General features: G+C 42.6%; 1 protein-coding gene across 1 annotated transcript in view; it reads right to left on the bottom strand.

Annotated features, from left to right (window-relative positions):
• KDR (kinase insert domain receptor) overlaps positions 1–12,897 on the bottom strand; it is a 76,179-nt gene that overhangs the window by 48,770 nt on the left and 14,512 nt on the right. Inside the window, exons 2-5 of the mRNA XM_087724731.1 lie at positions 9,344–9,434; positions 7,119–7,315; positions 3,701–3,822; positions 2,148–2,316 (exon numbers count right to left, since the gene is read on the bottom strand). Of these exons, the coding sequence (XP_087580857.1) occupies positions 2,148–2,316; positions 3,701–3,822; positions 7,119–7,315; positions 9,344–9,434 (579 nt within the window). The remainder of the gene's footprint in view (positions 1–2,147; positions 2,317–3,700; positions 3,823–7,118; positions 7,316–9,343; positions 9,435–12,897) is intronic.

Below are 12,897 nucleotides of genomic sequence, written 5' to 3'. Positions count from 1 at the left end.
ATTTTTTTTTTTGCACCAATACAAACAGTACGCATCCTATTTAGTTCTGCTACTAAAGAGAAAGACCTTGAGGCTTCCACTAAGTGTCCTGTCAATGGACTATAGCAGGGGTGTCAAACTCACATCATCACGGCGGCATCATGTGACATATCGTGATTTTTCCCCCCTCCCTTCGCTAAATCGGACGTGGGCAGTGTGGACTATAGAAATAGTGCTTCTTCTTTAATTGTGGAACATTTTGCCGACACCCAGATCCCCAAGTATTTTGCTTTCTTAGTTATTTGCATTCTGGTTGCTACTTCCAGTTCCTCTTCTTGCTTTTTTGTCATGTTCTTGGTTATCATTTTTGTTTTGTCTTTATTGATCTTTAGTCCTGCCACTTCGCCATATTCTTCTAATTTTTGAATTAATTTCAGGCTGGATTCTAATGGGTCCTCTAGAACAAATACTAAGTCATCGGCATAGGCTTGGGCCTTATATTCTTCATTTTTGAGTCTTAAACCTTTTATTCCCTGGTCCTTCTGAATTTCATTTAATAAAATTTCCAAAGTTAATATAAACAGCAAAGGAGAGAGGGGGCATCCCTGTCTGACACCTTTTTTTTTATTTCAATCTTTTTTCAGAAATACAGATCTCTGCTGGTTCAGTGCATGCGTGATTTGTGTGCACTCCGCGTGCATGCGCAGTTGCCTTTAAATAGGTGTGCGCATGCACAGAATATTTAAAATGTCAAAAAAAAACATTCCGTGGTGTCCAGGGAACCGGCCTGGGGGCATGGTGAGCCTGCCATCCCTACCAGTTTGACGACCCAGTCGCCATTTCTACTACCGGTTGGCGTGAACCGGTAGCAATCTACCTCTGATCTGAAACCCACAGAAATTGTAAATTGTAGAGGAACATTAAAAGAGCGAGGTTGAGGTTTATTGGATTTATATGCCACCCTTCTCCCAAGGACTCAGGGCAGGGTACAACATAAAATAAAACACATATTACAAAAATTTAAAGGGACATTAAATAAAGTATCCAAAAAAACCCCACAATTGATATTTATAATAAAAATTTAAAAATTAAATGAAAATTAACAACCAAATTAATCCTATGTTTTATTCTAATCAGGCCAGGCCAGCTTGCTGGAAAAGGCAACTTTTTAGGGTGTGTCGAAAGGACCGGAGGTCGGGGATTATGCGACACTCCGGGGGCAGCTCATTCCAGAGGGAAGGCGCTCCCACAGAGAAGGTTCTCCCCCTGGGGGTGGCTAGCCGACACTGTCTGGCCGATGGCACCCTGAAGAAGCCAACTGGATGGATCTGTGGCAACTTGCCACAGCCAACTTGCCACATATAATTTGCCCCAGAGAACTCGCCATGGCCAAGTTGCCGAGGGACAAGAATTCTACTAATATCAAAGAAATAGTGGAATAGAATCATTAAAGAAAGGATGCCAAAGGAGGGACAGCATGAAATGTGAAGGACAAACATTTTAAAAAAATTAAATTATTTTAAATAATTGAATTGTCCCACAGCGAGTTATCCTGTGGTGAGTTGGCTGCGACAAATTGTCCCATTCGGAAAGAGAACATGCAGGTAGTCCTCGACTTACAACAGTCCATTTAATGACCGTTCAAAGTTACAACGGTACTGAAAAAGTGACTTATGGCCATTTTTCACACTTATGACCATTACAGAATTCCTCCCGCAGTTACATGATCAAAATTTGGACACTTGGCAACTGATTCACACTTATGATGGTTAAAGCATTCCGGGATCACAAGATCCTTTTGTGAAAAGCAAAGTCAGTGCAGAAGCCAAACTCACTTAACAACCATGTTCAACTTCAGTGATTCACTTAACAACTGTGGCAATAAAGGTTATAAGATGGGGCAAACCTCACTTAACAACTGCCTTGCTTAGCAATGGAAACTTTGGATTCAATTGTGGTCGTAAGTCGAGGACTAGCTGTACTGAAAAAAAACAAGAAAGTGTTCCAAGAAATCTTTTTTGATGTCAGCTATCAGGTCATTAAGTTCCATCTGAGTGGGACTTTATCTTCCCCTTTCGATTATCAAGCTGTTGAGGTGGTTTAAATTCTCATTTTCCAAATAGTTACTTTATAAACACCCAAATAAATAAAAAAAGCCCATCACTTACCTAAAACAACCACGACATACATCACCGATTGATAGCTCTCGCCATCTATCTTAGTTTTGCAAAAGACCATTCCCACATCACTGATCATGTTAGTGGGAATTGTAAAACCTTTCTGATTATCCCACGTAACTGACTTTCCATCGGGAACAAACGTTTTTTCTGGATATTTCTAGATGAAGAATGAATCAACAACAAATTTTATTCTGATGTGTTCTAAAATAGTCTAGAAGCTACGGTAGATAAAGAACTAAAAGGCCCCCATTTGAAGGGCATGTAAAGGAGTAAGACATCAGTAAAGCCTAAATTGAATTTCAACCGAAATGTAATAAAAATAAAAAGTAATTAAATGCAAATGCATGGCAATTATTTATTTCCCCATATATTAAATCACCTTTCCATTCCGGCAAATTCAAATTTACAAATGCTTCATCGTTTTTGGGGGAGAGTTTTGGAAGGCACATCAAGACTTAGGGGAACAGTGATCTAATACTGGGCTGTAGCAGAGGTGGTATTCAGCAGGTTCTGACCAGTTCTGGAGAATCGGTAGTGGAAATTTTGAGTACTTCAGAGAACCGGTAAATATCACCTCTGGCTGGCCCCGCCCACATCTATTCTCTGGCTCCCAAGACCCAGCTGATCGGGAGGGAATGGGGATTTTGCAGTATCCTTCCCCTGCCATGCCCACCAAGCCACACCCACCATGCCTCGCCCACCAAACCCCACCCACCAAACCCCGCCCACAGAACTAGTTGTAAAAAAAATTGTATCCCACCACTGGACTGTAGGTTATACACCTTGAATCTAGTAAATTATGGAAGTATCTTTCACAACCTAATTCCCCTGTCTATTTACAATTTTTTACACAGTGCCGTTTTATCAGGCCATGTGCCTCAAATGTAAAATGTGTGTTGTCAACATGAACACAAAAAGGAGCTAGAATCAAAAATACATATATGGCTGGAAAAAAATGATAAATCAGCATATTGATTTAAAGCCAGGAATATTCTTTTGTTGGGGATTTTACCCGAAAAATATAGTAAAGGGAATGCATATTTACTTATTCATATATTAACTGCAGCTAGAATTGTATTTGCCCAAAATTGGAAAAGTGAAGAGATGCCCACAGATGGAATGTGATTGGGAAAATATTAGAACGCGCAGAAATGAATAGAGTAACACTAGCAATGAAGGAGAAAGAACAAACTGAATGTTATATGACTTATTTTTATCAATGGTTAGATAACAAAAATGGAAGTTAGAAACAGGGTAACAAAAGAAAAAGATTAGTGCGATAAAGAAGATATGTTAAGAGAGAGAAGCAAATATTATGATTATTATGTTTAATATTATTATTTTAATATTATAGAATTAATGCTAATGTAATGAATATTGTTGTAAATTTTGATTGTCATTTTACAAAGATATTTGTACCCAGAATTAATTGAAGATGGAATTAGTATGTATGTATGTATGTATGTATGTATGTATGTATGTATGTATGTATGAAAAGTGCTAGAATCACTGGCAAAATGAATTATGATCGTTTGCCTTACTGAATGGAGTGATACGTTCAGGTTTGATGAGGATCCGAGACATGGAATCACTACGGTTTTGTTTCCTGTTATATATACAGCTCCAGGCTCGCTGGCTGACATCACAAATGGAGATCTGTAATCTGAAGAATATAGAAAATTCTAAATATCATATCAACTTCAAAACGGAGCTTGAGTTTAAACCGACCAGAATGAGCAAAGTTGTTCCCTGCAAAAGCTCATGTCAGCTTGCTCCTCTTTTATGCCTTATGGGAGGGGACAATCATCTCCAAGCCTTACTCCTGAGTTGCCCCTTTTGTCTTAGCTGTTCTTGCCTTCTGGCAGCTCTGCACATGCGCACACTGGGAACAGGCTCCTTCTGTTCCTCTGCCTCATTGATGTCAGACTCCAGAGGCTCCAGAGACAGCACGTAACTACCAGATGGCCCTGGCCCCTTCTCTGCCTCCAACGCAGAGCCCGCGCCCGAGCCTTCCCCAGACTCCAGGACTGGCCCATGTTCCTCCCTAACCTCCTCCGTGGCACGACAAAACCGCGCTCGACTAAAGCGCGCCCGATTAAACCGCGTCGCTGACGTCATCAACAGGGTGACAACAGCGAGTGCGGAGAAAGAAATAGCGCTTTTAAAGCAAGCCGATTCAAGTTAAGGTAAGGGTTAGGTTTAGGGTTAGGTTTAGGGTTAGGTTTAGGGTTAGGGTTAGGGTTAGGTTAAGGGTTAGGATTAGGTTTAGCGTTAGGTTAAGGGTTAGGTTTAGGGTTAGGTTTAGGGTTAGGTTTAGGATTAGGTTTAGGGGGGGTTAGGTTTAGGTTTAGGGGTTAATTTTAGGTTTAGCGTTTACAGCGTGCTTTTTTCTCCGCGCTGTTGTCGCACTGTGATGACGTCAGCTACGCGGTTTCGTCGAGCGCCCTTTAGTCGAACGTGGTTTTGTGGTGGAACCAACCTCCTCACTGTGTGACTCTGATGTCAGCTCCATTGGCCGATGTTGAAAAATGCTCAGAGTGCTGGGAAGCACTGAGGAGCGGTATAAAAGTCAAAATGCTGTTGCTATTTCCTATTTTACTACCCAGAACATCTCTAGTCTAACAGCACGTTGAAACATTCAGCACCTGTTTTAGTAATATAACACCAAATAAGAATTCCAAATAGCGTGGTAATGGACTACAGATCGGTTTTTACACCATCGTATTCTCCAGAACTATGACTATTCTGCATTCCTGCTGGTGCTGAGTATTGCAAAAACATAAAAGCAACTGGAGCAAAGTGTCTTTTTTCTTAAAAGGTAACAGGTGTAAAAAAAATAAAAAATCCACGGGCCTTTTAATTCACTTTCTTACAGCCCAATTAATTTCATGATTGGCGGGGAGGACTGAAAAGAGAGCTTCCAGGAATAACCCATAATGCCACTTCATTTGGAACACGGCGTGCCCATTCTGATTGCTTCATTTCCCCAAACGATATATATTCCAAAGCAGAACAAAATGTAGTGTGGGGGGGGAAGCTGTCAAAACTTCCTGTTTGGGAATAATTGCAACATTTTGGGGCTTTTTTTAAAATTTGGAAAAGGATAAAGAAGAACACTGAAAAAAATGCATCGGATTATTTTTGCTTTCTCTGATATTAGTGGAACCCAATCAATAGATGAGGGTTCAAGACAGAACATAAAACATCATCAGAGTAGGAAGGGATCTTGGAGGTCTTCTAGTCCAACCCCCTGCTCAAGCAGGAGATTCTAATCTATACCATTCCAGACAAGTGGCTGTCCGGGCTCCTTCAAAGCCTCCAGTGATGGACACTCACAACTTCTGGAGACAAAACATTCCACTGGTTAATTGTTCTCACTATTGGAAATAATCTCCTTAGTTCTAGGCTGCTTCTCTCCTCGGTTAGTTTCCATCCATTGTTTCTTGTCTTGCCCTCTGGTGCTTTGATTGAAAGGTTCATAGACTGAAAACCCCACCCCTCCTTTGTGGTAGCCTCTCAAATATTGGAACACTGCTATCATGTCACCTCTGATCCTTCTTTTCATTAGATTAAATATACTCAATTCCTGCAATCATTCTTCATATGTTTTAGCCTTCAGCCCCCTGGTAATCTTGGTTGCTCTTCTCTGCACTCTTTCCAGAGTCTCAACATCTTTTTTATATCATGTTGACCAAAACTGGATGCAGTATTCAAAGTGTGGCCTTACCAAGGCCTTATAAAGCGGTACTAATACTGCAAATTATCTTGATTCCATCCCTCTATTAATACAGTCTAGGACTGCATTGACTTTTTTAGCTGCTGCCACACACTTCTGGCTCATATTTAAGTGATTATCCACTAGGACTCCACGATCCCTCTCACAGTTACTGCTATTGAGCCAAATTTCACCGAATCTGTAACTTGTACATTTGGCTTTGCTTGCCTAAGTGTAGAATCTTACTTTTCTCCCCATTGAATTTCAAGATAGGACCCAGTGTTTAAATCTGTCAAGATCTGTCTTGATCTTGAGTCTATCTTCTGGCGTGTTTATTTATTTATTTATTTGTCTTGTATGCCGCCCACTCCCGGAGGACTCCGGGCGGCTTACAAAAGACAAGGGAAAGAGGGGAACAAGACAAAGACAACATATTAAAAACAAAACCAACATTCACAATTTCTATGGAGGTAGATGTTGGCTATTCCTGCCAGCTTGTTATAAAACGAATAAGGAAATAAAAGAACCCTCTCCCTTCATGGCACCCAGAAGTAAATGTGGTCAGTGCTAGTAAATGTGATCGTGACATCCACCGATTTGTGTAGTTCCTAAAACCAATTAGATCAATTGCTTCAGGAGAAACCATCAGTGGGATTTTGTTAGAAAAAATTAGGTATTTTCAGAACTTGAAGCGTACTTGCCTCTTTGCACAAGTTGCTGGAGAACGCAAGTGAGGAGGTGCTGTTGTGTTCGCGCCAATTTGTAGATTACTAGTTAGCCGGCATGGTGGCATCAAGAGGATGGATCAGTGGAATTTCTGTTCTAATCTAGAGAGCCGAGGTGGCGCAGTGGTTAAATGCAGCACTGCAGGCTACTTTAGCTGACTGCAGTTCTGCAGTTCGGCTGTTCAAATCTCACCGGCTCAGGGTTGACTCAGCCTTCCATCCTTCCGAAGTGGGTAAAATGAGGACCCGGATTGTTGTTGGGGGCAATATGCTGACTCTGTAAACCGCTTAGAGAGGACTGAAAGCCCTATGAAGCGGTGTATAAGTCTAACTGCTATTGCTATTGCTATTGCTATTGCTATTGCTATTGCTATTGCTATTGCTATTGCTATTGCTATTCTATTGCTATTCTATTGCTATTGCTATTGCTATTGCTAATCCAATGTGCTTCACCTTATGCAACAGTAAACCATGTTACCATTAAACAGGAAAAAATGCACTATCCCGATAGGCACCTACCTTGTACATAAACATAAACACTTGATGAGGTGTGGTTGTCTTGGTAAAAACACTTGTAGGTCCCAGTGTCATTGCCTATTGCTTCCGTCAGGGTGAGCATCTTACAATAGGCGTTGCTGGCACACTCACTCAGCACGACTCGGTTTTCAATGCTGGTTTGGTTGCTAGGCAGAAGCCAATCCAAAGCCCTCTCACCACTGGGGAGTAAAAAGTGAAATCCATAAGCTACTTAAAGAATATTTGAACGCCCTACGGCATTCTGTGTGATAGTCTGTGTTAATATTCTGGGTGAATAATATTCTGTGTCAAATCAACCAGAAGACAATTGCGATAAATACAGTGGTGTTTCACTCATTTCAAGAACAATGGAGAGAACACACAGCCTCGAAGGCAGTGGTGGGTTCCGGACCCCAGTGCAGGGGGCCAGGTGTCCTAGATGAGCACGCCCGCTGCACGCCCTTGCACACAACATCGCCCTGCGACACCCAGCTGCCCAGCAGAGGTCACGCAGGTGCTGCATGCTGTGCACATGTGTGCAATGGGCTGGTCGCGTTATTAAATGGCCATGGAACGCGGGCAGGCGGGTGGCACCAAATAGTACGGTAGCCGCTTCTCCTGGTTACTTCCTGTACTGCTGTACCAGGCCATACCGCCCAGAGCCCATCACTGCCCAAAGGGTGCCTATGTTAATTGCCCAGGTACTAGATGTGATTTTTCAAAAGGGCAAAAATGGCCTCCCAAAACTCCAGAGGCCCTTCCCGAACTTCTGGTAGGCCTGTGTGCGCCCTGCACTTACCTGCATCCAAGACAGGGTGCATGGGGACGCCTGGGAGGGGTGGGGTGGGCAGGGCCAGCCAGGAGTGGGATTTGGGGGTTCTCCGAACTGCACAGAATCTTAGCTAGAGGTTCTCCTGAACTCCTGCAAACCCTCAGCAGCCCATCCCTGATTCCATTCCCAGGTTCTTGGTCTTGGGATGGCTTAAGACGCCACAAAGATCGCTTTTGGGTTCTCCCTTGTCCCCCCACAGCTCCCTCCCTCTACTCTTGGTGTATCTGAGATGGGGGGGTAGCAGCAGATGGTGGTGATCTCCTCTCAAACCTACGGAAGGACACATTCAGATCATCTGCCAGTTGACGGTTCTCTTCAATAAGGGAGAGAGGTCTACCAATGAGGTTCTTCAGCCTTCCCTTCACATGAGCTCATTGTTTTTATCTTTTTATGAAGAAGTAGAAGGCACCATTCATATCCTTGGATGCTGCCGCCAATGTTTGCACTATTTACACAGGAAGCCCACATAAAAGGATGTGCTAAACAATATCCCAAAAATAAAAAGTGTGACTCCTCCCTTTATATACACAGCAGGAAAGAAGGCCGGCACTCGAACAAGAGATGGTAAACACAGATATCTAAACTTATAGGATGCCAGCTTGGATATACTCAATATTAGCAGCACTTGGGCTGAACACAAGCTATTGATCAGTCCCTAATTGGATGGCAAATTGTTACAAATTGGGGATGAGGCTGGCAAATAAGGGACCAAATTTCCTAAATTGGCAACAAGCTGTCACTCTGATCATGCCATAACCATCGGATGCCAGAGGGAGGGAGAATTGGGTGAACCGTCTAGAACCATGATGGCGAACCTATGGCACTCGTGCCACAGGTGGCACATGGGGTCATTTTGTAGAGCATGGGAGGCATTGCCTTGTCAGCTCCAGTGTGCATGTGCTTGCTGAACAGCTGATTTCTGCCTTCATTTTTGGCCGTTTTTCGCTCTCCGGAGGCTTCGCTTCCCTGAAGCCTCTTGAGGGCGAAAAACGGCCCAACACGGAAACTGGAAGTTGGAAAATAGGCAATTTCTGGTCTCTGGGGGGCTGTGCGGGGCAGCAGGGGGGGCACATGCACATGCGCAGGGGACATGCTGCAGGGGGGGGCATTGTTATGGGGGTGGGCACCCGAGCACGCCGATAGCGAGCACTAAAAAGGTTTGCCATCACTGGTCCAGAACTTCAGCAAATAACAGTCACCAAATCCTAAGCCTAATTTCTTTATCCTAATTGTATTTCTCTACAGAAAAAATGGCTGGGGCATAATAAAATTCTTTCTTTTTATTTTCTATGTAACTATTTTGTGTTTCTGTTCACATCCTCAAGATAGACATGCATCATGGGAGGAAATTAAGACAATACATTAAAAACCAAGAATAACCACCCACTTTCCTTACCTGCAAGTAATCTGTAACGTATCATTTGCAGCTATCGTAATCATATGTTTTTGGATACTAAGAGACGGTGGATCCGAAGAACTAAATGAACCTGTAAAATACAAATATATATAAATTGTTGTTAGTTAGTTGTTGTTAGTTGCAAAGTCGTGTCCGACCCATCTCAACCCTGTCCTCTACCATCCTCTGCAGTCCATTTAAGCTGATGCTACTGCTTCAGTGACTCCATCCAGCCACCTCATTCTCTGTTGTCCCCTTCTTCTTTTGCCCTCCATCGTTCCCAGCATTAGGCTCCTCTCCAGGGAGTCCTTCCTTCTCATTAGGTGGCCAAAGTACTTGAGTTTCCTCTTCAGGATCTGGCCTTCTAAAGAGCAGCCAGAGTTGATCTCCTCTAGGACTGACCAGTTGGATCACCTTGCAGTCCAAGGGACTCGCAGGAGTCTTCTCCAGCACCAGAATTCAAAGGCCTCCATTCTTTGGCGCTCAGCCTTTCTTATGGTCCAACTTTCACAGCCATCCATTGCAACTGGGGAAACCATTTCCTTGACTATACACACTTTAGTTAGCAGGGTGATGTCTCTGCTTTTTAGTATGCTGTCTAGATTTCACACACACACACACACACTTAGCAGTAATTGAATACATAAAATTCCATGGACTCCAAACGATGGGAAAATACGTAACAATAGGATACAATTAATTTTGAGCTGTATTTTTAGTGTTTTAACCGGCAATCTAGACCAGTGTTTTAACTCCCAGAATTCCCCAACTCATCATGCTGGCTTGAGTAATTCTGGGAGTTTAAGTCTGTGCATCTTAAACTTACCAAAGGTTGAGAAACATGCCCTCAACTAAGATACGGATTAAACTCTAGCGATTCTTTGTTTATAAACTAAAGCACAATTGAAACCAGAGGGATTTTTTTTCCCCTTGGGATTAATGGAGAGGCATCTAGAAAAAGTCATGAGATTATTATATGCTCAAAAGTGGAAAGATTTAATACAAGCCACCCTGGGGGAAATGAAGATGATGGAACTTGAAATGATGGCTAAATTAACGTCTTCTTTGCTTAGAGAAAAGACCTGGATATACATGTACGGCTGGCTAGAAATCTCTTTTTCAATGAAACAGAAATCAATGCACTTAGGATTTGTGATTCCCGTGATTTTTTTTTAAAAGAAAGGATGATAGAAAAAAAAGGAAGCTTTTTTTGTAACCATAGAGTAAGAGATAACTTTGCAAAGGAAATTGGAAACACCTTTTTTTCTGTTTCTTTTTTAATCTTTTATTTCTGCATGCTTGTTTTTTTCTTTTCTCTCTTTTTCTCTTTATTTTATTATTTTTAATGTATTTAAAAATTGATTATACACACACACACATACTCCCATACTTATATCTCTTAGACTGCATGCTTTTAATCAGGGGGTCAGCAAACTGCGGCTCTGGAGCCGCATGTGGCCCTTTCTTTCCTCTGCTGCGGCTCCGTCACCGGTCGGCACCACAATTTTGAGAGGAGCTTCCAGTAGGGCAGGGGGAGAGAGAAGCACAGTGTGCCAGGAGAAGACTCTATGGCAAGGGGAGGGTTTTCCAGTTGTCTCCACAATTAATAGGGCTTCCAGTTATGACAGGTAGAGGAAAAAGTATGCCTTACTAGGAAGAGACATTATGGTGGGGGAACTGAACTTTCAGACAGCTCCAGAATTGAACAGTTTCTGGTTAGGATCTTTGTGGCTCCCGATGTTTTCTTTTCTGTGGGAAACAAGTCCAAATGGCTCTTTGAGTGTTTAAGTTTGCCGACCCCTGCTTTTAACGAATGCATCTTTCAAAATTATAAAACTGCATACAAAATTTATAGGTTTGGGTAAGTGCCCTACAAAGCTAGGTGGGGGGGGGATTCTTGCTTTTTTACTGCAGCAATGGATTGCAATCAAAAATCTGAAGGCATGGGAAGCTGTTGTGGATTAGACTTAATAGACTAATTTCTCTACCTATAGCAATAGCAATAGCAGTTAGACTTATATACCGCTTCATAGGGCTTTCTGCCCTCTCTAAGCGGTTTACAGAGTCAGCATATTGCCCCCAACAATCCGGGTCCTCATTTTACCCACCTCGAAAGGATGGAAGGCTGAGTCAACCCTGAGCCGGTGAGATTTGAACAGCCGAACTGCAGAACTGCAGTCAGCTGAAGTAGCCTGCAGTGCTGCATTTAACCACTGCGCCACCTCGGCTCAACCTAACCTGTTGTCTAATTTAAGCCAGCAAATAGATTTAGGAGGATGCTAACCAGGGGTGGGTTCTGACTTCCGCCACAACCGGCTTGCTCAGGGATGCGCCCCATGGGCGCGTGCTTGATGTGTGCCATGCGTGCATGCGCAGCACTGAAAAATGCTTCTGCGCATGCGCAGAAACAAAATACAAATGGCATCTCCATCGGTGCCACCGATAGAACCGGTTCGTGGGCGTGGCCAGCCAAGTTACCACCTACTTAGCCGAACCAGGCCAAACCTCTAACTAATAGCATCCAAGGGGAAAAAGGCGATTTGTCCATTGAAAGGGTTAAATTGGGAAGCATGAAACATCAGACTGAAATTCACGAATGTTATCATAACAGGAAGAATGGGCAGATGTTCAGGCACTAGCAACTCAACTCTACAATTCATACGGCTGGGGTGGAGTTCCTGTTTGGTTGCACTTCTAACTTCAAGGTCCAGCGAAAGGATATGCGCATTGAAATACGGTGAACTCGGTTTTAATAATGATCTCATTTTTCTCAGGCGTGACTTCAACGTCCCCGTCGTTTAAACAGAAAACCACAATTTGCTCCCTGATCAAATTAATTAAATTTGCTTGGAAGGCTTCCAAATAACGTGTCCGTCTAAGGTCGGGCTATTGAAATGAAAGCAGCTAGTCCGTAAGGAAAGAACTTTGCCAGAAAGTGTGAAACAATTGGATCACTATGGATCAGTATAACCAATTTCATTGTATTTATTTTGTACAGTGACAATAAAGACTCTAACTACCAAAACATTTATTCTTTTTTTTTTCATTCAAATGTTCGCTGTGCAACTTTAGTTGTGCTTTTGACTTTTAGTTGTTTTTTTTCTTCTTTTACAATGCCTGGTGTGGTTTTTCTTTGTCTCATCTTTGTCATTTCTATTTACCATATTTTTGGAGTATAGGACACCCTGGAGTATAAGACCCACCAAGATTTCGAAGAGGCAAAGTTTTTTTTTAAAGTTTTTGCACTCTGCAAACCTCCCAAAAATGGCCCATTTTTTGCAAAAACAGGCCAGGTTTTTTTTTTCAAAAAAGAGCATGGATAGACTTTAGGAGGCTTGTAGAAAGCTCCTGGGTTGGTGTGGGGGGCCAAAAATGAGCAAAAAACAGCCCGTTTTTTGAAAAAATGGGCCTTTTTGTCAAAAAAAAAAAGGCATGGATAGCCTTTAGGTAGATGGTAGAGTGCTCCTGGGGGCCAGGGAGGCAAAATTGAGCAAAACATGGTCCATTTTTTGCTCATTTCTGCCCTCCCCTGCTCCTAGAAGTTTCTGAAAGCC

This window comes from Thamnophis sirtalis, unplaced genomic scaffold (assembly GCF_051295495.1).
Source record: "Thamnophis sirtalis isolate CommonGarterSnake01/CBP01778 unplaced genomic scaffold, rThaSir2_p1.2 scaffold_10, whole genome shotgun sequence".
NCBI lineage: Eukaryota > Metazoa > Chordata > Lepidosauria > Squamata > Natricidae > Thamnophis > Thamnophis sirtalis.
The sequence above is the reverse complement of the archived record's forward strand: the minus strand, read 5'-3'. Positions and strand labels throughout refer to the sequence as shown.